At 51.6% G+C, this 25,640-nt stretch overlaps 2 protein-coding genes across 4 annotated transcripts in view; both read right to left on the bottom strand.

Moving 5' to 3' along the window:
- LOC116424984 (uncharacterized) overlaps window positions 1-22,624 on the bottom strand; it is a 64,681-nt gene extending 42,057 nt beyond the window's left edge. Inside the window, exons 1-2 of one of the 3 annotated variants that reach the window (XM_031972101.2) lie at window positions 21,816-22,624; window positions 927-996 (exon numbers count right to left, since the gene is read on the bottom strand). The gene's annotated coding sequence lies outside the window, so the exon portion shown is untranslated. Of the gene's footprint in view, window positions 1-926; window positions 997-5,377; window positions 5,399-21,815 lie in introns of those variants that run through there. The other 2 variants (XM_076369460.1, XM_031972103.2) reach the window with 2 other exon arrangements.
- A 476-nt stretch (window positions 22,625-23,100) lies between these two features.
- sqh (myosin regulatory light chain sqh) lies at window positions 23,101-25,552 on the bottom strand. Its single transcript, XM_031972145.2, has 4 exons — window positions 25,444-25,552; window positions 24,111-24,310; window positions 23,700-23,913; window positions 23,101-23,609 (listed from the first exon to the last, which is right to left on the bottom strand). The coding sequence occupies exons 2-4, from the start codon at window positions 24,298-24,300 to the stop codon at window positions 23,489-23,491; spliced, it is 525 nt and encodes a 174-aa protein (XP_031828005.1). The 5' UTR covers window positions 24,301-24,310; window positions 25,444-25,552; the 3' UTR covers window positions 23,101-23,488.
- Between the last annotated feature and the right edge of the window lie 88 nt (window positions 25,553-25,640).

The following is a 25,640-nucleotide window of genomic DNA, read 5'->3' as shown; positions in this document are numbered from 1 at the left end:
GCGTCTATATCGGACCGACCCCGCCGCCGCCGCCATGCCACGCCACGCCACGCTGCCGCCGTAGTCGCTTTTACCTATATCGGTTTCGCGCACTCCGCCCGCGCCAACCACGCGAATCGGCCCCCGGGTTTCAATCATCGCTCGAGACTTCGCGATGCACTTTCAAGGGCTCCGCTATATGCGAGCCTGCGCGCGTAAACATCAACCTCTTGAACGGCTCGACTTGCGCCCGCACAACGTCGCCTTTATCGCCGGCGACCGAACGGAACAATGGCAGTCGCGTTTCGACCGTTGCATTCTTCGGGTATCGAGCGTTTATCGGACACATCTTGGTACCGCAGCTGTCGCGAACAGATTCATTAGCGGCGGGGGCGGTAGTTTTTAAGGAGAAAAAGGTTTGAGGATAGACGGCGGCGGAGGAAGACGAGGTCTCCCGCGAGGAGAATCTCGCGGGTGGTCCGCGAGATCCATCTCGCGCTGTTGGAAGAGTATTATCGTGTTCCTCGTTCTTTTATCCCGATGCAACGGTATACTAATAGAGAACCGTTTCGTCTCGTTAACGTAGTCGGGGACCGGACGCGAAATCTGTTCTCACGACGCGAATGGTAAGCTACGGTGACTCGCGGAATTGATCGCATAGCAGCATCGTTTCTAGTTTTCTTGAAATACAGTCACAAAGTCGGGTTGTTTGTTAACCGTCCCTTTGACGCTGAATTACGAAGTTGATTCGGTCCTTCGGATCTAGTTAACGTCCGAAGTATTAATGCTTAGTGTACATCTCGAATGACTCTATAACTAATAAAGAGTACAACGAACGAAACTATTCGATCAATTCCGCGAGTCACCGTGCATCTCGAGCGGATCCAATTACGCGAACGTCGCGAACCGGATAACCGGATTCGGCGGAGAATTCCCCGGGTACTTACGCTCGCGGCAAACAGTTCTGGAGACGGTAGTTTTCGTCAGGCTCGCGTGCTGGACTGGCATTTGGGCTAGCTGCAACAGAAACGCGATATTCCGTGGTCAGGTTTTTACAGGAGAATTTCGCCTCGCGGTGGGATTGGGATTGAAAAGCGCGCGGCGACGCGTCGACCGGGATTCGCGACTCGAGGACCGAGGAACGAAAACGGGTCTGGGTTAGCCGCGCGCCGGCTCATTCTCCTCGGAGGGTAAGCACGAAGCCGGCGATTCTAAAAAAGGCCATTAGTCGGGAGGAGCGGCGAGATGCACCCTTCGCGCGCTCGGCACGCAGCGTTCAACCCTGGCCGCGCGCAGCCACTCTCTTTCAATGGGCAATGGTGTCGGCGAGCAGGCGTGGCGCGAGACGAAGCGGCGCCGAGCGGAGGGAAGCGATCTCGCCGCCTGAATAGGCACCTGTTTTCGCAGACAGGTGACACGAACACGTACGAACGAGCGCGCGTCGCGGCCCGGCCCGGCCTATGCTCTATGGAAACGCGTGAGAACCTCGGGATAGACCGAGGAGGGCAATGACTCCTAGAACAGCGCGGGTGCGCCGACAGACGAATGTCGACATCGAGAATAAAACCTTGCCCCAGGCCGGCGCGTCACGAAAAAAGAGGAAAAGAAAAGAGCGCGCGCGCCTTCGACCGTCGTCTGCCCAACAAGCTCTCCTCTCTCGAGATTCCCGTGGATACGGAACCTACTCGACGGGCGAGCGGCCGAACCCTCCCTCGCCGGAAGAGTCGCAGAGCGTTGTCTCGCCCCAAGCCTTCGCCCGCCATCGCGTCTCGCCACCGTTTCGCTCGAGTGAGTCTTTTTCGGCGCTGCCTCGAGCGGCCCGCCCTCGCCGTTCGTTACGCGTAAACGGAGACGCGTGCCGATCCGCGGGACGCCGATCGGCCTAGGCATTCGCCTCGTCGGCGGGCGAGCGTTGACGAACTCCTCGGATTCGCTAGCGGCGAACGCACTGGCAGCGCAAACAATGACGAAGGCGACGGCCGGGCAACGGACTCGCGCGACGCGATTACGGCATCGCTGACTACATCTGTCCGCTCTACGCTGATACATTTGCATCGGCCGCTATTCACGGACTCCGCGACGTTCGCTCTCGCCCCCCAGCTATCACGGAATCGTTCTTTATAGCCTGCTGCTATTCGTTTGCTGAAACGACCGGCGGATTCTATTCGCGGCCGCGATCCTGGATCCGGTTGTTTCATCTTCGACCGACGGTACACCTAAATCCTTTACGCGTCGCAACTCTTTATGGACCGTGTTACGTTCGCTATCGGACGAAGGGTTATCTATTGTAATGCTTCCAGTGTTGCCATGCGGGCATGGCCCGGAGGTGGGAAAAACCGGGAGACATTTTATCCTCGATTTCCATGCGAATCGAACGGGAACAAAGGCTTGTCACAGGTTGTCTTATCGCTGTTTCTGCGTTCATTTTTACGTGAGAACAGTTCGGCCTGTTATTTAACCGCTCCATTAGAGTGCCGGTGTTCGTCTGGTCGCCGAGTTACGCAATCCTTCAAATATTTTCCCGGTTGGCTGGTATTGTTTCGTAGACCCCTCTTCGTTCGCCGGTACGAGCTTGCTAAACCGCTGAAAATTTTCACGCGAAATTGCCCCCGGCGGTCGGGCCTGCTATCGATTATGAATTGCATTACCATAATATTTGCCTGGCGCGCGTGATCAACACGCGACGGTTACGTAACTGCGAGACGGCGATGGAACTGCGACGCAAATTGGGGTCCACCGTACCCGCCGGCAGACTTATTAGACTCTTTAACCCTCGGGCAGCGGACATTACCGCCGAGTACGCAGCCGATGTTCTTCAGGACTCGGTGGGCTTTCGGTTTTCTATTTCTGGATCAATTTCGTGGCAAGTCAGACACAGTGGCAGCTCGATCATTCGATTTAATTAGCTGCGTAACAGTCGCAAACGGAGACTGGGGAAGATATTCTTCGAAGCGCGTTCGCAGGCTTCGCGTCTATCGGACGTCGGACGATTTACGAAAGGTGTAGCTGGAAACTCGTCCGTTTCAGCGCGGAATTCAGTGAAGTTGTTTGCGTAATCCCTTCTGATTACACGTTTTCAAATGCTATAAACGCATAATATCCGCAGTCTAATCATAACGGTAGAGGTTGAATGGGCAATATCGAAGAATCGTCGGCGACCCTCCCCTCAATTAGAGCGTTCATCGATGCGAAAAATTCGAAACAATCGCCCCGGATCGGTGGAGCAAACCGGTAGGAATCAATCCTTGGAACAGACGTACCGAATACTCGGATAATTTTGGCGTAGAAACACGACGACCCCGTAAACTAAACGTCGGTGCCAGTCTTTTAACCCCTGCGTACGACGAGTGAACTCGTTGCGATGGATATCTCGCGATACACTCGTTTGATAAGTTAGGTCAGTTAAAGCAAAGCGTCGAGCAGCGAAGAAGGTTAATCGCGTCGTAATGGCGCACGCGCTCATCGAAATCGTTCGACACGCGCGCACCGTTCATCGGCTTAATTGTTCGCCGAACGGCGATCAAGCGGCTCGAAGATGTCCACTTCCGGCCATGGGCATGTAACGTTACATCGAACGAGATTTCCGGCACCGTGACTTCCTGTCGCCGGCAGTGCCGCCATTTCGACGGTGCTGCGAGCGATGATCGATGTACCGGAAAGAGAAAAATTGCCGATTCCCGTGTACAATCGCGCCGTTTACGTTCGCAGTCCCACGGAATTACATCGCGAACGGCGTCCCATCATGTCTACAATCGATTCCTCGTCGAGATAACTCCATCCGCGGATTAAGAAGAATATTTTCCCGTGGCACTTCAATATTCGGGAACGCGATGCTTTTACACCGGAAGTTTTCCGAACTTTTACTTTACCGTTCCCCGGCCTCTTTCCAATTCCCTTTTAGACAGATCCCGTCGATGGTTCGGTAAGTGGGAGGCAGAAGTACGTACGGAAATATTCTATCCGCGTTCCTCTAACCCTTTGCACTCGAGAGCTTTTTCGCTAGAAATATTCAACGTTTTCCGATGAGATATGGAATCCCATCGATGCGTTGCGCAAGGCGCGGTATTGACCCTTAACGAGTCAACGCCGCCATATAAACTGCATGGCAGTTTTACTAACTAGGTTCAAAAGTCATCTGATTATTTTGATCACTGTAACTTGCTTCCGCTTGTTATCTATGTTACGGTATTTTTCCGCGGTGAGTAAACTCGAAGTACTTCCGGCCCGTTAAGGGTTGATACGCGAAACTGTCTAATTTCAGTGAATCGAGTCGAGCGACGACCGAGAGCCGCACGAGCGAGTACAAAGGGCTGAAAAGCGCTGCAGAGAACGGGTGGTCCTGCGACGTCGTTTCACGACGTCGGACGCGAGGTTCCCCGCAACGCGGACACGGAATAAATGATTCTCACGACTTGTGGGAACGCGGCGCGTCCGACGTGATTCACTCGCCGTAAATTCGAAACCGCGCCTCTAAGGGCCTTCCGCTCCTTCTTAAGTCGGCGATAAATTTTCAAGTCCCGTCTGATTTTCTTTTGTTCCTCCGCGAAATTACGCCCCCTTTCCGCGGCCCCCTTCCACCCGCGTCTCTCCCGCGGCCCGGCATTGTTGTCTCGGACCATTTATCGTCGATACCCCGGCGATTATTGTTAACGCGAGCCAATCGCGCGAATCGGCCGCGTTCGAACGCTCGTCCGGGATAATAACAATGATTACCAGCCGGAAAGGAAGGGAAACGAAGAGGATAATACGCGCGAAACGTCTGATTTCTCTGTACGAGCGGAAAAATCTGTTGACAACGGTGCGGGGAACGGTTGCGCCAATAGTATCGCGAAGCGGAGATGACAATGGAGAGAGTGGGGTAGACGAGGTTGCAAGATATCGTGAACCGTCACGACAGTTTCGCTGTCGTGACTCCTAGAAGGGAGAAAAGTAACGGAACTCGAACGGTGACATCCGTCCACGCGTGTTGGTTTTAATGGTACCGCGGACTGACAGAAAAGTCAATTACTCCAGCCGCTAATAAGCCCGGGCACCGAGGCCGACCGAGGTGCAGGAAGCGTGTCCTTCGGCCGAGGAGCAACGCGTAATAATCGGTTACAGTTTCCGTCCGTCATTCTCTCCTTTCTGCCCGTTTCTGTTCCTCTCGCCTCCTCCTGCTCCTCCTCCTCTCCTCCGACCGGTTGCTCGCGGCCACGGGTTCTCTCTCCGCCGCCGCCTCCTCTCGTTTTTTCCACCTTCTTCGAGTTTTTTTCTCCTATGGCCTGGACGTGTCTCTGTCACGGGCATTAACGTAACTGTAGTACCGGGCGAACCGTAACACGAGCGCGTTCCTCCCCGCGTACACGCGTAAGAATCCTCGGGATGCACGCAAAGTCGACAGGATTACGGAGGTGCGTACGTAGATAACGCTCCCGCGGCGAGCGTGTGTGCTGCGCGCCGGACGGCCGGCTCATTCTGCTCTCGCTGCCCGGAGAAACGAGTCCCCGGACGGATAATTAGATATCCAATGTCGTTCGCCGTGGTTAACTCCGCCGATTTTTTCTTCTCGCCCTAAAGCGCCCCAGAGGTCCGGTCGGGCTCGCCTTTCCAACCGACTGACTCGCACGGCGATGCATGTCGGCGAATGGAAATCGTTGCGATTAGGATCCGTTTCCAAGGGCCATCTGTCGCCGAAGGAACCCTCTCTATTCGGCCGACAGGCGTCCTGCAATGCGTATTTGTCGGCGTAATTCGTTGCCCATGAGGATTCTCTCAATGTGTTACGTAATATTATTCCTCGCGAAGGATCATTGGTCATCGTTGACGCGCAATCGGGAAGTTACGGGGATCGGCGACCATCGTAGAAATGGAGAAGCGGAGGAGAAACGAGCAAGACGTACGGTAAAACCGGGGAGATTCGTGGTGGAGGAGTTTGTTCGCTGGAAGGATCGCCCGATTCGATCCCGGAAGCAGTCGCAAACGAGCGTATCAACGCTCCTTTGTCGTGAAACGTATATAGAGTCGCTACCCCAGGTTGCCGAGGGTGTCACGGACCCTTCCTGCTCCTCCCTTGCAGCGAATAAGAGGGAAAACGATCGCTAATGTACACAAAGAGCGATTCGTTAAGGGATACGGCGGACGCGCCGCGATTTTCATTTAATTCTGTACCAGCGCCAAAGAGTGCACAGTTCCCAAGCGTTTACGTTGCGAAACGAAAGAACAAAGGGGGGTTGTTTCGCGCGGAACTTCCGTGATCGCGAAACCGCCGCCGCCTCCCGAAGCGGTGACGCGACGGTGCTAAATTCTCTACCGGGAATTCGCAACGCGTGCAGCTGTTGCCGAGGTAAACCGGCGATTGCAACACGTAGAGAGGAGTTGCATGCTACATCGTTCCAACTTGTTAGCCGGTCAGGTCTGTTCGCGTTTCGCATAGAAACGAATCCGAAGTGGCGAATCGAAGGAGTTTTCCGCGTGTATTTCCGCATCGTTGCGAAACGTCTTTTCGAAAGACACGAGAAACAAGAGAGGAGGATGCTCACGATCGCGCCACCGATCAATACATTTCAAAGGAGGGACACAGAGGAATCTGCAGTTCCCGGATGAGGCGTTCAAAGGATCGAAACAGCGCACAGCAATTCGTCTCGCCGACAACAGAAGGGGAAAACGGTTTGTCCAATTGTTGCGCGACCCAATTCAAAGCCCGCCGCAAATTTACGGGAGCTCCGACAGACCATTGTACGGTTTTCCACAAAAGTTCTGGTCCATCGGTAAGCAGAGCGTCGAACAAAACGGTGCCGTTCTATATTTCGCATTTCGGATCAGCGTTACACCGCTGCCAACGACAATCCGCGCGGCTCGTATTCATAAATCATCGTGAAAGCCGGTGCTCGATCGCGCGAGGAAATCGGTGAATTTAACGAGGAACGTTCGAGGTAACTCTATCGGAGCTGCTCGGTAAACACTCGGCGATCAACTCTGTCGATCGACGTCCAATTCCTTCCCGGGGCATATAATTGAGCGGTTCGAGCGGCGTGCTCGTTCGATCGTGTAAAAAATCAACGGCGACGAATCGTAATGTCGCCGCGGCGGTCGACGTCCCGAAGCCGTGGTTGGATCACGCTCTCGACATCGGGCTCTCGACATTAATCTTCTCGAGCAATTGTGAAATATCCGTGCAGCGGCGCGGTCTACTCGGCGCACTGTACCGTGTCGCGGGGTCGAGCTGCACGGATGAACCCGTACGGGTTCTGGCAGCTGGTTGGGTGCCAGCAAACGTCTATGCTTCTCGACGCTGTCCGCTGGCATTATAACCAGGAAGATGCGCGTCCGACCAGGGGACGTCGCCTCCCTTTCCCCCTCGACTTATCGTAAAGATCGGCTCGAGCGACGTTACCTCGCCTCCGTACACCGACGCGTCGCCCCCTGCTCGCTCGAGTTACCCTCGCGACGTCCCATCGACGCATCTCGTCGCGTTAACGCGGAAAATTTTCATTCAATCCCATCCAACGTACAGGCGCATCCATTCCTTCGGTTTCCTCGGAAACCGGAGAATCCATATTTCCGAGACAATTACGATCAACCTTTTCGGTACCCAGGAATACTCGTAAAATCAATTTTCGTTGCAAGAACAAGCACTACCGAAAAGAAATATGTACTCCCCGTCTGAGAAGCGTTGGCTCCTCTTGTCGAAAAGTCAAGAAAGGGCCTCTATCAATCCCGATATTTCGGCTGTTTTTCAACGCAGTATTCATCGGTGCGCAGAGATAATACAGAATAGAAGCGAGACTGAATACAGAGAGAGACGAAGCTGAAGACGGAAGGGAAGAAAAGTAGTTACATCAACGAGGACAATGTAGAAGACGATGGTGACCCGGACATCAGGACTGAAAGCTTGAAGCATCGCCTTGCCTCCTCGACTTCTCACCGAGAAGAGCCAACACTTCTCAGCCGAGAGTACAATGTACAGACCGATTTTTCTTTCTACCAGAAACATGTTGCTTGTGCCACCTGCAAGGTGAAAACCGTGAGCTACCAAGGAGGTTCAAGTTCGAAAACAACCGTGCCTCGTATCTCGGAGCACGTGCACGCGCCGTCAACGACCACCGAGCCGTCTTTGCGGGTGAAGGATTAGGTCACGATCAGCCACGGACTAACGAACACGAATCACCGGCACGTTGGTGTCTCCCGCCGAGCGGGTAGGGGACCGGTGCGGCGATTAGTCCGACGTAAAACGTTTCGCACGTGTTTCGCATTCGTGAAGCGTTTTTTCGCCGCTCGAGGGGGCAGAGGGGCGGCGAGGCGAGAGAGCCAGGTGCGCGGAGGGTATGCATATCGCGATTACATTGGTCGCGGAGGTATCGCGACTGGTGGCGTAACGACGCGCGCACGCAACATTCTCGTTGACCCTCGCTCGCGCAATCGAGCCCCTTGGACTCTTTTCTCCCGCGGCTCGACGGCTGGCTGCGTCGCGATTCCAAGCGGCCCGTTTTTCTCCGCCGCGTTCCCACCTTTCCCGACCCCCGCGCAGCCGACCCGTCGGCGCGCGATCGTTCCGCAGATTTATTCGGGACAAAAGGGGGATTTTTCAATCTCTTCACCGTGACCGCCATTACACCGCAGACGCGTCTCTGCCCTTGCGCGCGATTCGCCCCGTGAAACTTAATTGCGCGCAAAACCTGCCGCGCCGACGTCGGAGTAAATCGCGCGAGAACCTTTCTCGAGAACGAGAGGAGCACCTTCCCGTTTTTCTTCGGCAGGTTAGCTGCGCACCGTCGGCTGTCCCTGCGACTCGTTGTTCCAATTTCCGGATACGGGATGCGGCGAATGTTCGATGGAGATCGCCGCGCTTGGCGAATCGATTTCGCCTCGGAGAGTTAGACTCGATACGGGATATCGGTCAACTCTCGGATGAAATATTGAAATTCGAAGAATTCTGGACGGATCGATAGCGTGTACCGGGTCTTATAAGAGAAGGACAATTGCTTGACTTCGATGTTCAAAGATATTTGCGAGATAATAATACTGTATGCAGAGTATAACACTTACAACCTACCAGTACAGAAGATAACGTTTAAAATAAGAGAAGTATAATCCAAGAGAATAAAATATCGAGTTACAGAGCGGGGACCTGGAATCCATCCCAGGACCTTCGTGTCGCGAAGCAGTCAAGTTCAGTTGGTTAAAACCGTTTCATATATTATTGTTTTACTTACTACTATCTTTACTACCGTCTACAATTACGATACGTCCGAAAGATACGTAACTTCAATTGCTTATATCTCCAAAACTGTTGACTGATCACACCCAATATTTCACATGTATCATTAGGAACATGTATATCATCGTCTCACGAAAAGCTATCACGACCGAAGACGGACAATGATTTTTCTCTTGTCAGAGGAAGATCGCGAAGCGACCAGAACGTCTTTCTCCGACTCGCCGCGTATCCTCCGCTACGAGGCGGCGTGGGCGCGTAGAGTCAACCGGCGGAATTGGTCGGGTCAAGTTGCAACGATGCGCCACGCGGTGAGGTAATCCAATAAACTCATTGCCAGCTGCCCCGCGAACCTCGCGCCGAGGCGCTCGCGAAAACCTACTTCTTATTCGATTACGTCCCCTTTCCCTCGCCGATGTACCGCGCAAACCCCGTGTACCTAGCCCTCCGGTCGCTCCTCCAGACCGTGAAACTTCAAAACCACCGACTCGTCTCCGCGTCGCGTCGTAAACGGTTCGTTCGCGACGCTCCGTCGCGCCTGCGAGTAAATCGTCACTCGGGATTCGTTTCACGCGGTGTAATAGCTCCGGAACCGTCTTCTCGGTCTTTTTCCCGACTTCTCCCACTATTTCTCGCTATATCCGACCTTTGGACGGTTTAATCGTCGATACGTTCGAGATAACAACGTTTTCAAAATTCCAAGCGGCGCATCAAGCTCTGCGATCGTTCCTCGAGTTCGCTTTGAATTCTTCTCTTTTTTTTACGTTCGATCTCTAGGAGATTTTCTCTTTGATGGATCGCGCGTACGTACCGATACCGAGATAGCAGCGTTGTTTCCGGAGGATCGCCGGTATCCGAGAAGATTGATCGACTAATTAGGGGAACAGCGAACGAACAAGCACACTGTACTCACGATTGTGCGAACGACAATCGCGTGGCGGTCGATCATTCACCACGGCGAGCCGTGTCCCGTGTCGTGTAACCGGCGATGTACGTGAATAGCGTTCGGTATCGACGCCGGCTGGCGAATACGAGGGCAGGTACTTACGTGGCTCGTACGTAAGGTGCGTAAACCGTGAGTCAGCGCGTAGTCGTGATGGCAACGCGTAACGGAATAATTGCCGGGAGAAGGCGAGAGGAGGACGCTGCAGGGGGAAGGGAACGCGGAGACCCATTCACAACTCATCGGGTCCGGGCCTCGGGAAGGAAAGTTTGAAAAACAGCCGGGAACGATAATGAACGAATGATGTAATGACGGTGCAGCGATGATGGGCCCGCAGGAAATTACAGGTTGCGTCCGCGAGGGAACGGCGTGGAAATGGGCCGACGACGATCGGTTCGGCGGCTCGCCGAGCTTCGGTGGAAGCGGCGAAAGACCTCCGCGCGTTTCGAATATTTCTCGGAGGGAGAACATAATGCCGAATGTGTTGAAGTCGCGGAATCCGTCGGTCAACGTGGCAACGAGATTTCGATGTTTCCACGAACTCTGGCCAGGCGGAGTTATTTCGATCCAGCTGTGAACGCGGGTCAGCGCACCGAGACAATTTCCTCAACGCTTCGGTCATCCGGCGTGCCGTCTTTGTTAACGCGTTGACCGCCCCGAGAATTCGTTTCGTATAATATTACTCGTTCCTCCGCGACGAACGCGAATGTTATCGGAATCGGTTATTATCCCTTTGGTAGCATAATTCTCCCGCTTATTATTTAATTACCCGTGTTACCGCGTATTTTGATTCGACATCGGTTTCGGTAATTGTCTTCAATCATTCTCAAGGCTCCTGTCATCACCGCTACGATGATCAACGTGTTAAAGGCTCGAGCAAGTTTCGCTGCGAACGCCTCGACGAAGACGAGCCCCGTCAAAACATCTAATTACTTCGACACGTGTATCGATCACTGATTTATCACACGCCTCGAATCCATTCGAAACGCGCGACGAAACGATGGAGAAACGATGACGCACGGACGAAGCGGGGAGAGAAAGCGAGAGAAAGAAAGTGGCGGGAAGAGGAGGAAGAACGGTACGAGAATAGCACTGCGAGCGCGGAGAAGGAAATCGAGAGGAAAAACGCGTCGGTCGCGTTTCCTTCGCCTTGAAACGTGACGCGTAATCGTCGATCATCGGTTTCGCCGGCCGCGAAGGACGCGCGGGAATTGGAGCGACCCGCGCGCGTCTCTCCTCGGGTAATCGAGCCGGCGATCGAGGGCTTTATCCCGTCGCGATCTTATCGGCGGATCGGACTGTTATCCGCGTATCGGGTTACCCGTGATCCGGCGGGGACTTATTTCGAAACGGTCGCCTCAACGATTTAATTCAGCTCTCGCTACGCCTAATTTACGGTCGCGGAAGCGTGCGCCACCGCGTGCTTTCCGTGCCTGCCGTTCTATCTATACATCCGCTGGATGCAGGCGGCCCCGTGCCCCGCGGGAAGAGATGCGAAATCTCTCCGGATTCGTTTCGCTCGCCCGCGACGATTAACACGTTTACTGCCGGCGACCGGCGCTTTCAAAGCGCTCGAGAATAGTTGCAATACGCGGGACGATCGACGTCGACTAGAAATGTTTGACGCGTTGACGCCGGCGCCGTCGTTCGCGTGTTTGCCCGTCTGCCAACGGAATTGAACTTTTCGAAGTTATCGAAGTTATCGACGAATAAATTGATACTCGGCACGTACGGCAAATGTTTCTACCTAGCCGGAAGAACTCGGCGAACTGCGTACACGATCGTACACGTCGTCTACGATAATTAATAACTCTTTCTATGTATATCATCGCCCCGAGAGAGAATAAGTGACACATAAAACGCTCGAGATCGTCACGGGAATCAACGCGTTAACCGCTTTCGATTCCCGGTTGGAAACTCGCCGATCGAATTTTATCACCGTCGACTCGTCCGCGGAAAAGGAGCATCGCGACCGCGCTCGTATCAGCTACGCGGCGGTTTACGCTGAAACGAACCTCCCGACGGAGCCTCTCTCGGCCTGACGAGAAGGAAAACGAACGTATCCGGGCCGGTCGACGCACACGCTCGCGATAGTCGGCGCGTAGTTCCGTTTTATTTTCATTAAAACGAATCTATGAATTAATGGTCACACCGCGAATGCGGAATACAAGTTTTTCAGCTTTTAATGAACGCGTTTAACCCAGCGCGCGCTTGAAATATCGCTGAAAAAGCAAGAACACGTGCAGCGGTAACGATCTCTCTTTTTCTACCTTTATCGAACTCAATGGTATCCCCGCGAAAATGAGAACGCGATTGCACGGGAGCGGGACTAAACGAACGCGACGCCGTTGCAGAAATAGATATCTAGTTGGGTCGGTGGAGACCCGTAAAACCTGCGGTTTTAGAGCTTCGGGGAATACTCCCGAGCGAAATCACCGTTGAAATTAGGCGGAGAAGTTCTCGTTCTCGGTTCGTTTCCTATCGAAGAGCCGATACGGGAAAACCGTTGCGTCGCGCTGTTCGTACGGCGTCGCGCATAAATGCACGTAACGTGCATGCACGGCGGGTCGGGAGGGGACCGGGGGGGCGGGCGTGCAGCCGCAGTCCCGATCCAACTCGCGCAGCGTGGATCTTTCTCGTCAAGGGCAAACATTTTGATCGATACAGACGCTAGGAGGAAAACGGCGAACGGCGAGTTACGACGCAAAATGGGCACACAACGTGCACACAGCGTGCACCCACGTAGGTACACGAATGTGTAACACACATCGCCGTGGAGTTAAGTCATTCGCCAGAATTAGAACGTACCGGCGAATGATGGACGTCCGTGTTTCAAATTCGATGCGTATGTACAACGGTTAAGTCGCACAGCGGTCACAAATCGCTAGAACCTGGCCAAAACCTCGGAAACGAATTGCTCGCTCTGGTGACGGGTTTATTTTTGGACCAGGTACTCTAAAGGTGTGTCTACCAGGCTACGGAAGGGAAAAGGTCAATCACTTCTATTTGCGAAGTTTGCGGACTTGCGAAAATCGCTGACATTCGTCGGATCGTCGTGTGCTAGCGATTTCATAGAACGAGGTATAAAGTGAATAACTTTTCAAACAACTTAGCCAAGTGAATACTGTGAAATGGACGCTCCTCATGGACGTGATTAGTATGTTTACTAACACGTTGACACTATCGTGTCACTTGAATATGGGTGACAGCATTTTTTTATACGAACTTAAACATTAATTTGCTTGGTAACGTATCGAACGAATCGAATTTTGTTGGATGTACGAGAAACATACTAGAGCAATCGTTATGAGGAATCTTGACTTTTCACTTCTGCTTTATTAAGACAACTGTTCCGACTGCATAGAAGTTGCGACGAGTGTGTACTTGGCAGTTAAAGTGTTTATACAAAATTACCTAAGACTGGCTTTCGCTTTGATTGAGGTATATTCCGAGGTTTTGGCGAGGTTTTAGCCATTTGAGACAAGTCATCTGACGACCGCTCGCATCTCGGCCCGATTTGCTTTTCTCCGCCGGTTCTTTTCGAACCATTTACGATCCGCGAAACACACGCACGCACGCACGCACGCACGCACGCGCGCGAGCCTCCCTCCGAGCCGCACTCTCGAGTTATTAACGAGATACCTAGAGCATCCACCGACTCCGTTTTAACGACGCCACTGTGCACCTCTCGAGCGCCTTCCCCTCGTTCCTTTGTTCCCTTTCATTATCGAGCCATCGAAATCGCTCCGCTCCGTACGATTACTCGTCTGCTCCTCTCGCTTGGCCTCTATGCGTACCAGCTCGCACGACGACTTCCGTCTACGCGCGGCTTATGTAACGCGTCATCCGCGTGCCCTCGCATCGCGGCTCTCGTCGCTTTTCGATCTAATTTTGACCGTTGCTACGCTTCTTCCCGCTAATTCCGCGGTCTTACGTTTCCGACGCGAGCGTCGCGGCCGGATCGTTCGTCATCCGGCTACTTCGCAGCGTCTCCGCGTAAACGGTCGACGAGAAACGACGGTTGGATCGGTAATTCTCACCTATATCTGCTCGGTCTTCCGGGATTTCAAGTGCGACGCGCGCTGTCTCGCGTCTCGAGGCGGTGAACGCGTAAGCCCGTGCTAAATTCATCGTTTCGAGTCGGACTCGCGAACGGCGTATGCACCGGGAGGCGCTGAGGAATCGTTCCGAGGGTTTAAGTGTCGTTACGCGGCGTAATGAAACACCGGATCGGAGATGGAATCGACACGATAGAGCATGCGATCGGATGCAGGAAACGATCATTATTTTCCTGGGAGAAGGCCCCGGAGCGCGCCCCTTAAGGTTAATGCCCCGAGAAACCTCTGCAGGCTTCGAGTGGCTGATGGTACCGTATCGAACCGAAGATTACACGTTAATGAAAGTTAATGAGGAGTAGCGAGCGGAATAAGTCGGTCGATCGAGTTGCGCGTAGGTACGCGACGCAACCAATGCCGTGCGATGCAGCGCGATGCGACGAGACGAGACGAGACGAGACGCAACAGGGCAACGACACATTAGAGTCTCCGAGACGAGAGGCGAGAGACAGGATGGGCAGGATGCATTGAATTTCAGGCACTTAACACAAAGATCGCCACACTTTCGCCCCGGCGTGGCTCGACCCTTCCCTCCTCCCTCTTTCCTCCGTCCATCGGTTCCCTGTTCACCGCCGACTATCCCTGTCCGGCTTTCGGCATTGTCGCGGCGCCGCTGACCCGTGAACCCACCGATCCACCGGATAGGTTATCCGAGACTATCGAATTTCATTGTCGCTCCACCCTCGAAAACCGACGTCCGATCGGGCCGCGAACAGGTGCGGCACGATTTGCGGCCGGCCTCCGTCCGATTCGTCCGGTTAACGAACCGGAAGAAGCTCCCCGTTCAAATACCTTCGGCTTCGAGATTTACCTCGGTTGCCGGCTCTAATTAACGATAGACTGCCTGGCGAATCGTTCCAACGCTTCGCCGTTCGATCGGCGAGCATAGTTCGCGTGCTTCCGTCATTTGTCAGAGTTGAACCGCTCTTGGCAAGCGATGACGGAGGACTCGATCGTCGGAGGTATCGTCGGACGAGAGAAACTTTCGGTGTTAGCGAATGAGACTTTGCAACTATTTGTTGCAGAGTCTGCCCTGTTGCGTTTGGCACGGTTGCATAAGCTTCCGAATCCACTTTCCGTCCATGCCGATTGGAAGGGACGCGCGGAAGAAGCTAGAGTGCTCGAAACATCCCTAGGGAAATGCGAATAAATCCTCTGCGAGTAATAAGCAACATGGACTCGCCCACGCGCGATGCACCGCGGTTGGAGGGAATAGGCCATACGGCTCGGGAACAAGGGGTCGGAGCGCAGAAATCCTCCCCTGCGGGGTTGAAACTTGAACCCACGGTGCGTCGAGTCCGCGTCCCAAACTCGACGTTCAAGAATCGAGGGGTCGAGGCGCTAAAAGTTACCACTGGTTCGACGATTCCTTACGTACGGTACAACCTTCCCCTGCGCGCTAGCTTGTCGCATATACGTTTACGCGCTCCTACCATTTATTATGGTTATTATTAATCTAGTATAAACAACGGAGGCATTAAAAACGGTCGCTAAAACAACAGGGAAAACTCTAAATCAGCTTCAAGTATCTCCGACTGAAAGTTCTCGCCATGGAAAGCACGAGCAGACTGTTGTTCAGCGACGCCAACTTTCATTCTGTATAGCGGCCCGCGCGACGAGAAGAAATACCGAGAACTCGCAGATAGTCGGAAACGAGAAAGCGAAGCGGTGGCTGGCAAAACGTTCGCACGGTGCATCCCCTTCGCAATAACGGTGACCGTGTCTGAATAGCAAAATGGAATGGTCGCGAGACGGTCGACTGATCGGTCGCGTGTACACGCACTACGAAAGCGAAGGCAAAAGCAGAACCTGAGGCAAAGACAAAGCCACTGGTAAAGGTAAAGGTAAAGGTAAAGGTAAAGGTAAAGGTAAAGGTAAAGGTAAAGGCAAAGGCAAAGGAAGAAATCGATACGACGCCTGCGCGCCGGGAAAGCAACCCCGTCGGAATCGGCGGCGTCGTTCGTTCCATGCGGGAGAGCCAGCCTTCTCCCATCCCTCGCGCGCTCCGAGTCGCTTTCGTTATCGAAACGCACACCACCACCACCATCCCTGGCCGCCCCTAACTCGCCGCGTTTTATTGCCACCCGAGCAACGTGCAGACTTCCCTTCCGTCTGGAGAACGAGAGCAGAGAGCCGGGAACGGCGGTCTGAGTTAGGTCCGGTCTGGGATATCTTTCGCCCAGCGTCGTCTAGACGCGTCCTCCTGACACACCGAACTTTTAACCCGGCTCGCTCGTTCGCTAGCTAACCACGCGCCTGCCGGCTGACCCGGATATATTTTGGCTCGAGATTGTATCGCGGCTAGACGCGCGTGTCCGTTCGACGCACTTTGGAGAAAGATACACTGCGCGGTGCACCAACCTGCATACCGGACGGATTTAGCTCGCGCGCCACAGTTTCGAGGGAAATTGTTTACCCGCTCGCTAGAATCTGTTTCTCGGGCGAGGAGGATCGTGGCAACGGTCACGACGCCCGTCCATCTTGTTCGAATCGCTTCGAACTTGGTACCTACGGACGAGCGGCCACCGTCGCCGCTGTTGCGTCTCGGTACCCTTCTTTCCGGAGAAAGGAAATGTCGGGTATCGCGAGGATACGTAGCGTTTTACGAGGGGAGTGTAGGTTGACCTTGAAGCGATACCAAATAACAGTTTTATACGACGTCATTGGATCGCGCATAAGGAAGAACCGGGAGTTTTATGCCGCGGCGCGCGTATTCTGAACCGTAACCGTTCGCGAGGCGGAATGAAAATCGCGACATTTCGTAGCCCCGCGCGACCAGGAAATGCCAGAGCGGTATCGCGGCGGGAATGCCGGCTGTCCTTGAAAAAATGTCGATAGACTTTCGCGAGCATGCGATTCCGCGCGCGCTATCGCCGCGATCGGCGAACCGGCGTAATTAGCGCCCGGCCGAAGTCGAGCGGCGAACAGCCAGAGAAAACACCGGGAATAACAGCGGGAAGCACGGAAAGCTAGGCTGGAAAGCCCTTCAGCCATTTCCCTGGGCGATCCGAAAATAGTGAGGGCACGGCTCGTGAATTCTTGAATGCCCCGGAATGCTATCCAACAAACGAAGCAGCAATTTCCGGTGATGTTAACGCGAGTTTCCTCCGGCCGCGCCGTCGCCGCCGGAGAGAACGACTGACCTAAACTCGGCGAACGATTATTAAGCGCAGCTTCGCGATAATTTTAGCGGGCGAACGCGGCCGAGTTAATGCGCGAGTAGCCGGTTCCCGGTTCCTGCGGATAACGTAATTACACGTTCCGAGAACCGACCTCCGCGATACGAGCCGGGTAATGCTGGCCATCGACAACTTATTTATCGGGCATCTAGTTGGCCGAATCGCGTTCGATCCGACGAGAATGCTCTCGGACCGCGCGGTCGCGTCACGTGCGACGTGACGCGGCTGTGGCACACTCTCGCTCGTGCTTCATCGTTCCACCAGCGCGATCGTCACGTGACTAACGTAGCTAATCATCCCGTTGGCGAGAACGCGCTCGCGGATAAAAAGTGCGAGCGTTGTTAATGTCTTCTTCGAGTATCTTCCGGTCATCCGTGTCTTTAATAAGCGGCTATCAGTCAAGTTAATTGCAACGTTGGGTTAATAATACCCTGCAGTTTCAGTTTTATTCCGTAAAAAGTTCGCTGTCTCCTTTGACTTCCTCCGTCAAAGTGTTCTGCCAGAGTGGCATCGGAAAGTTCGCAGACTCGGCTCGAATTGATCCGAGTATGCGTATCGTATGCAGATGTCTCCGAGTGCTGATCGTATTCCGACAGTTTCGCGGTGTCTGGCGATAAGCGTTCCATCGATAAACGTGACCGTATCAACGCGAAGTTTCCAACGCGTGACGCGACACGCATCGAAACAGGCCTTCAACGGATTAGACCCGCGAAAGAGACTTTGCAACGTCGTATCGCGAAGAGTTACGCGGGTGAGCCGATGCGAAAAGTTTCGGAGACCTGTCCAAGTTCCTTACGAACCGAGCAGGTACAATGTCAGTCTCATTCGACGGTGGAACAGATGGTCGTACGGTTTTTACGGGAAATTGTTCCGGTGATAAAAAACAGAGGTTGGTACGAACTGCGGTTTGTCCACCGCAGACATCCAATTTCATTCAAATATATCTGCTCGGCTAGACCCGATACGTTTAACCTGTTAACCGGCCGGTTCTTCGAGCGGCGACGGTGCCCGCTCGCGATTTCAGATAAATGATAACGGTCCGAAGTAATTCGTACCGTAATAAACGTGTATGAGTTTCGCGTAATTTGCTCCGCTGCTGGTATTACAGTACAATCAAACGCAAGAATCTTTCGACAAAAAAGAAGTTATTAGAAGATACGGTTGACCAAGATCGACGAGTTAACTCGTCTTCCACGGTGAACGGATTAAGAGCCGCGCTGAAATTCTCGGCGGCGCAATATCCACCGGGTTCCCGGTTGCCTCCGCGTCCCGCGCCGGAGCAAGATCTACGCGCGAGGCGTTCGCGCGGACAGGATCGCCTAACTGGACCGCTATATTAGAGCGTCCGAAAGGAAATGATGTTGTACGTAAGTACCCGGCTACCTGTGATTAATTGATTTCCTTCGCCCTCGCGTCTTTAAATTGGAACACGATTATCGATGATCGATGAAAAACGTGGAACACGATAAACGTGCTCCCGTCACACACGGCTAAACCTTCCGTTGGATCTGCCCCTCGCATGTACGCCGGGGTTCCGGTGAGAACATCGTTGTATAAAACCTACACGGACTCGAACGAGCTCCGCCGCGAGTCCGACTGTCGATGTTGCAATTCACGCGTACAACGACGTAACATCGTTTCAACCGGATCGCGAGAGTAAACGGATCGATCCAACAATAAGCAAAAGTCCGCGAAATACGCGGAGCATCCGTGGAAACTCTCCGGTTACGGTCGATCGAGTCTCGAGGCGCGTTACGTAAACCGGTGATAATTTTATAAAACTATTAGCCACGGCGAGAGGATGTTATCCGCATTAGGCGGCTCCGGCGAAACACCGCGGCACGCGAAAGAACGAGGATTCGCGGAGCGGCGCGGCGCGACACGGAATACGAAATCGCGTAACAGATTTAAAGGTATTAGCCTGGTCGGCGCGTCGGTATCTGGAGCGACCCGTTTCGAAAACATGGCCGCGTATTAGAAACGTCCCTGACTCGGATGCAATTAGCCTACTAATACCGCTTCCACGTCCCAGCGGTTTTTCTCCCCGATAACTGGTTCGCTCGCAGGTGGAACGGCGACACGAAAACGAGAAACGAGAAAAATCGGCCGGACTTCGTTTCGTGCGTAACGCTATACGGATCAGCCGGACTTCCTGTTCGACGAGCTCTCCGAGAGCCCTGTTTCTCCTTTGAAAAATCCTCCTTTTTTTCTCCGCGAAGCGTGTATATCTCCGCGGGAGATCGAGTCGCGGTAGTTCTCGCGGAGACAAGTTGCCACGTAATTTCTTAATTAAGCGAGGCCGGCCGGCGCGCCGCGCCGCGCCGCGCTGCAGCCTTTTTTTCCGGGATCGATCCACGGAGGACGTTTCGCTCGCGAATTACGGACGCAGCGCCGCGGACTGAACCAGACCCGCTGAATTAAGAGCAAACGTGCTGACCCGTTAACCCACGGGGACGAGTTGATTCGTCGTTCGCGTGACAACCACGCCGTTCGACGATTTCTCGTTCTCTTATTCGCGTAACTAATAAGACGATTCCTTTTTTTCTTCCTTTCATTCTTCTCCGATCCTCTTCGCGTCGCCTCCATCGCCTTATACGGTTATTTCAGGTCTCTCCTTGGTATTCTTCGAACTCCCGGCTGTCCGTTAGAGAATATTACGCTCCGCCATGAATACTGCCCGGCTAATCCTTCGAATACCAATGAGAAAACGCGTTTGTCCCGCATGAAGCTCTAAGAAACTTCCTGTGGAACCTAAGACCGTTTTAATTGCACGGTTCATTTTCTCGTTATCGTTGAACCGCGCGCATCCCCGACGTTACGAAGAATTTTCAACGCGAAATAATATATTCCCTCGCACTCCAAATGGAGCCGTTCGATTGATTGAACGATAATTGCAAAGATCATCCCTGATCCAGGGGAAAACGAAATAATCGGTAAACAGTCGGGTTAACAGGTTAAATTCGCTGCGCTGTCGCGTTAATATCGTTCCGTGGTCGCGCGTCGCGCGTTATGCAATATCAAAGCGATACGACCGGTTGTCCGAGCGTTGGATCGTGTTACGCGCGCGGGACATACGCAACGTGCACGGTTACCATTTTGCGCGCGATTCGATAAAACGCGGCGAATCCGCGCGCGGAACTGTTCGCGGGGGCACGGTTAGCCCCGCGGCGGTGGCCTCGCCGAATGAACGAGCTCTATTTTTCATTGTATCGGCGGCAGCACGGTAATTACCATCCGGGGGACTCGCGACGCAATAAAGGACTCTTGTAAAAAGAGCCGCTCGAAGACAACTCGCGGAGCGACGCTCCTTTTGACAACGCTCTCATCCATAGTCACGTGCCGGATGGACGTGTACCCGTTCACTGCCGCGTCGTTTATAGCTCGATATTAAAATCCACGCCCGATTTAACGGCCGCGTAATTTACAATTCGTAGCGACGTCCCGCTTGAAACACGAGACTCGTGCAATCGCGGGACAAGCCTTTGTCTAGAATGGAAATTCCGTCGACGACTGCCGCGCGCAGACGGAACACTCTCGCGGTTCTTCTCGCATTCAACCTTACAACTACCGTGTACATTCGCTTATTCGCGGTGATATATTCGCGCGAGTACACCTGTTCGTTTTCCAGTTTCCCAGGGAACTTTCTTTCTAATACCGATCGTGAGACAATCGCGAGGTACAGATTTCGAACTGGGTCATTGGTACCCGTCTGGTAGGCTCAATATCGAGGGGTTCGTCTCGTATTTTTATCTTCAGACCGTACGCGCGTTCGTTAATTATAAATACGCTCCGGTAATTGGAGAGTCCATTCCGCTCAACGGCAAATAGAAGCGTATACTGTCAACCCGACAAAAACTTGATCGCATTTCATACGACGCGCAGCGTCTGCAATCGGAGTACGGAGAAACTGCTGTAGGCACCCTCGAGGAGTCCAGCGCGATGCGAGCGAAACTCCCCCGTGCGAACTGCTCGAACCGGAGTAACTCATTCGAACGGAGCAACGATGTCAATTAACAATTTTCATTCACGACGGTCGTGAATCCATGAATCCTCGGCGGGGACGATCAATCAAACGAGCGGAACGTTGCAACAATTGCGCAATAGATTGCAAACGTCCAGGAGAACGCCCAGATCGCCGAGTCCAAGGGATTCAATGTGAATTCTTAGCGTGATAATATCTCGATCTCGAATAAATAGGCGAATACAATAGAAAATAAATAAGGTCGATACGATAAATATTCTATTACGATAAACAGCTACGCGAGTTCGATTAACACGAAACATCGACGAAACGAAAGAGAAACCGGAAGTGGGTAAAAGACGGGGACCGAAGGCTCGCGACGAGTAAACTCGTCCTGCTCGGTTGACAGTTTGACGATGGATGACGATGAGAAGAAAAGACTCACCGGGGGTAGCGGCGAAAAGGTCGTCCTGGGGAACAGCTGATCCGGTTGGCTCGCTCGGTGGGTGTCGCTTTCGTTCAAGTTTCTCAATCGTGATCGGCTAACCTCCAAAACTAGCTGCGCAATCGAGTGGACGCGACGGGGCGGGGATAGACGATCGCATGGATGGAGAGAGCACACCTCGAGCGTATTATTATTTTCGCGTGTGTCCGGAGCGACGCGACAACAGAGTGTCCTGTCGCAGTTATAGCGACACGCAAAGATTACGAGGACCACTGGTACTCGCGAAGGGTGGCCGTTGCGTCATATATCGTCGCCAGGCGAACGGGACGTAACCCAATTCGCGGCTGGCAGCTTCGGCCTCTGCTTCTGTCCCTCGTCTCATTCTCCCTCTCTTTCTCGCCCCCGCCGATTCGCCTAGCAGTCGTTGTCGTCGTCGCCGTTTCGTAGCCCGAGGTGATATGCACTAGGTGAACGATCAGACTACGCGGGACACAGTGACTCACTGTGGCAACATCCACCAAACTGGTAAACACACCGCGAGTCGCGGTGGATCATCGGGCCACGATCGCGATCGGAGGATCCTCGATTCGGAGGGGAATCGAAAGGAGATCGGCGAATGCCGATGCTCCTCGGTGCACTGGGAGCCGCGCGTATCCACCGGATCGGTCCTCTGTTGTTCTGGTCGCTGGAACGAAACAACCACCGAGCGAAAGGACGCGACAGGGAAAGCGGCAGAACCGAGGAAACCAACAGACGAGCCGGACCCCACTACGCCACTAGTGGAAATGATACTGCGGCTTCGTCGGATTTTATTCCGTGTATACTGTATATAAGCAACGGCGCGCAGACGCAGAACGATCGTGGCTCGGTCGTCTCGGGCCAGGCCACTTTTCGAAGATTTCGAACCGCCTTTTCGTGTGTGTCGCGATAATTGATTTTCTTTTTCCTCGTGTGGGATCATTCTTTTGCGGATTTTTCCGGAGATTTCGAGGGACGAGAATGAAATGTTAATGAAAGAGGTATGTGATTTCATGGAATTCTATAAAAATCTGTGGTTTATTCTTTTTCGATTATTGGAATTTGCGAGTGTTACGGAGCTAACCAAACAATTTAATCACTTCGTTTACGGGGAGTAATTTTGAAAATGATCGATGGATTGTTTGTTGCGGCTTATTTTACGTGGAAGTCGAGTTTTAACATCGAGTTGTCTTCCATTTCATGTTTACTCGATAAGAGACTTTTACTCTTGAATTAAATGAATAGAGTGGTTATAAAGACACTATACTTTCGGTATATAATATTATATTAAAATATAAATGCCAACTTCTCAACAGCTACACATTTATGTAGCATATAATATATTACATTTTTTTTTCAATTTCATTAGTCTGACAGTGATTGCATCTCGTGGCAAGACAGGTTATAGTTGCATGCCTTTCGTTCAAATAAATACGGTAAACGCTCGTGCGAGCCGAAGTCTTACACGTTTCAGGACCCAGTGACAAGGCAATCTTTTGCAAAATAATGTAAACCCTAGATTTTCAGTTATTCTCATTAATAGGAGATGTACAAAATACAAGTAATATTTCAAACTTTACAATTGCAACCATATAAACGCGCGTTATGCGCAATCAATCACACAAATACGAAGAATAGATGATTCCACAGTTTTCTCACTGCTCGTCTTTGTCTTTAGCTCCATGTTTTAAGATCCGTGTGAACTCGATGTAGTCGAACATCGATCCTTTAATAGGAGCTTCGCGATACATCTCGTCCACATCGTCGTCCGTAAATCTTCAAATTGGAAAACGAAAGTTTAGTCGTTTATTATTTATTCCCACTTTCATTGTATCATTGAATTTTAGTCAGTGCATGAAACGTTACCTATCCCCCATTGTCGTAAGCAATTCCCGAAGGCGTTCTTCGTTTATATGACCAGTATTTTCTTCATCGAAACAACCGAACGCGTTTTTAATTACGTCCTCCGGGTCGGTACCTTGAAGTCTTTCACCGAACAACGTTAAAAACATTGTAAAATTGATTGGTCCTGGAGCTTCGTTCATCATGGCCTCCAGATATTCGTCGGTAGGATTTTTACCTAGAAAATTACCATTTATCGGTACAGATGGAACGATTCTTACCAACGTTACAAAGTAAAAATTAGATAGCAATGGATTATTTGTTTAAAAATGTACGACGCCATAAAAGTAAACAAATAGCTCGGTTAAACCTTGCTAATGTTCTTATATTATTATTGTATTATTATTGAAAAACAGGGAAACGAATCCAGCTTACCTAAAGAAGCAAGCATATCGTGGAGATCTTCTTTATCAATGAAACCATCATGATTTTGATCGATCATGTTGAAAGCTTCTTTAAATTCAGCAATCTGAGCTTGATCGAACATAGCGAAAACATTGGACGTTGCACGCTGCGCGCGCTTCTTTGTCGTTGCACGACGGCCGGCAGTTTTGCGGGAGGACATGTTGGTAACCCTGCAAGTATAAATAAAGATTCAGCTCGCTTTGTATCATCAGTTAGGAATCCTCTTGATTCTCATAAATTAATTCTGATTGATTCTTAATACCTTAGTATATTTAACTTGAATTCTTGGAATATTAATGTTTTAAACATGGACGTTCAAAGAATAGAAACGTACGTCATGTGAAGAGGTTAAACCAATACAGGTTATGACGAATACATTGTTTGTTTAAATTATATCTAGAGGAACGAGGTTACGCAAATGAAAATGTTAGCCGTATATAATTATTCCGGTCGTTGTTATCAAATGACTATTTATTTATAGCAAAGTTATTCGGGCAATGGCAAACACAACCCATATCAAGATAAAAATAAGATCATAGACTTGGCTCAATAAAGAGGACAATAAACTCAAACGTTCAATCACGTCTTTAAAAAATGCTTGCTCACAATTAGACTGCAGATATCCATACAATTATAATATTTCTTACGGTATAAACCGCAGTTAAATTTCGAATACTATGAACACTGTATTTACTTTTTCCTTTTTATAAATTAATCCCCATAATCGTAAGTTTATGTAAACGTTTGCAGTGTATTCAAGAAACGTGTTCATTCGTTTTTAAGGCAAAATTCGAAAATAGGACGTTACAAAGTGTGCCGTACTATTTGACATGTGGATTTTCTCTTGTATATCGTCGACAGTATTATATTTCCCTTCTTTTCGTCCCTTTTTCGAATAGACCTAGTAATACCTTCAAGGAATAAAGACCCAACTTTAAATTACGACTTTCTAATTTTACTTTCAAGCTCTTTGTCTGAAAACTTTCGCTGGGCTATATCGGTACATGCTATATTTGACTATGGATAATTCTTTTCCGATGAGGACCTCGTATAAATAAAAAGACACGGTGATCCACGATATCGAGCGATTTGCAATCAGGAAAATGTGGAAATATATTTTTGCAACTGTGAAAAGCACTTCAGACAGTAAAAAATCGAGGACACAATAAACAATGGCCGCCCTTCCAGCGAGGCGACTGCTGTCAAATATTTTACATTTCCCAGACTGTTACAGTCCACGTAAAGTAACGATCGGAATCTCCCTTGTGGGAATATTAAGTCAGACCGATGAATGTTTACGTACCTGATTAATATAAATCTTCTACTCCAGGAAATGCCACGAAACACAGAACTGCACAGAGACTCGTGCACTACTGTGACTCACGTTACGCGTCACTGTATGGTTATTCACCACACCCGGGTATGTAGCGCCATCTGTGAACGGATCATCTGTCACAGAGGTTCTCAACCAGGTCATTGGAAGACCTTATGGGGTCAATC

This window comes from Nomia melanderi, chromosome 7 (genome assembly GCF_051020985.1).
Source record: "Nomia melanderi isolate GNS246 chromosome 7, iyNomMela1, whole genome shotgun sequence".
Classification (NCBI taxonomy): Eukaryota; Metazoa; Arthropoda; class Insecta; order Hymenoptera; family Halictidae; genus Nomia; species Nomia melanderi.
This window is presented reverse-complemented; position numbering and strand designations above follow the sequence as displayed.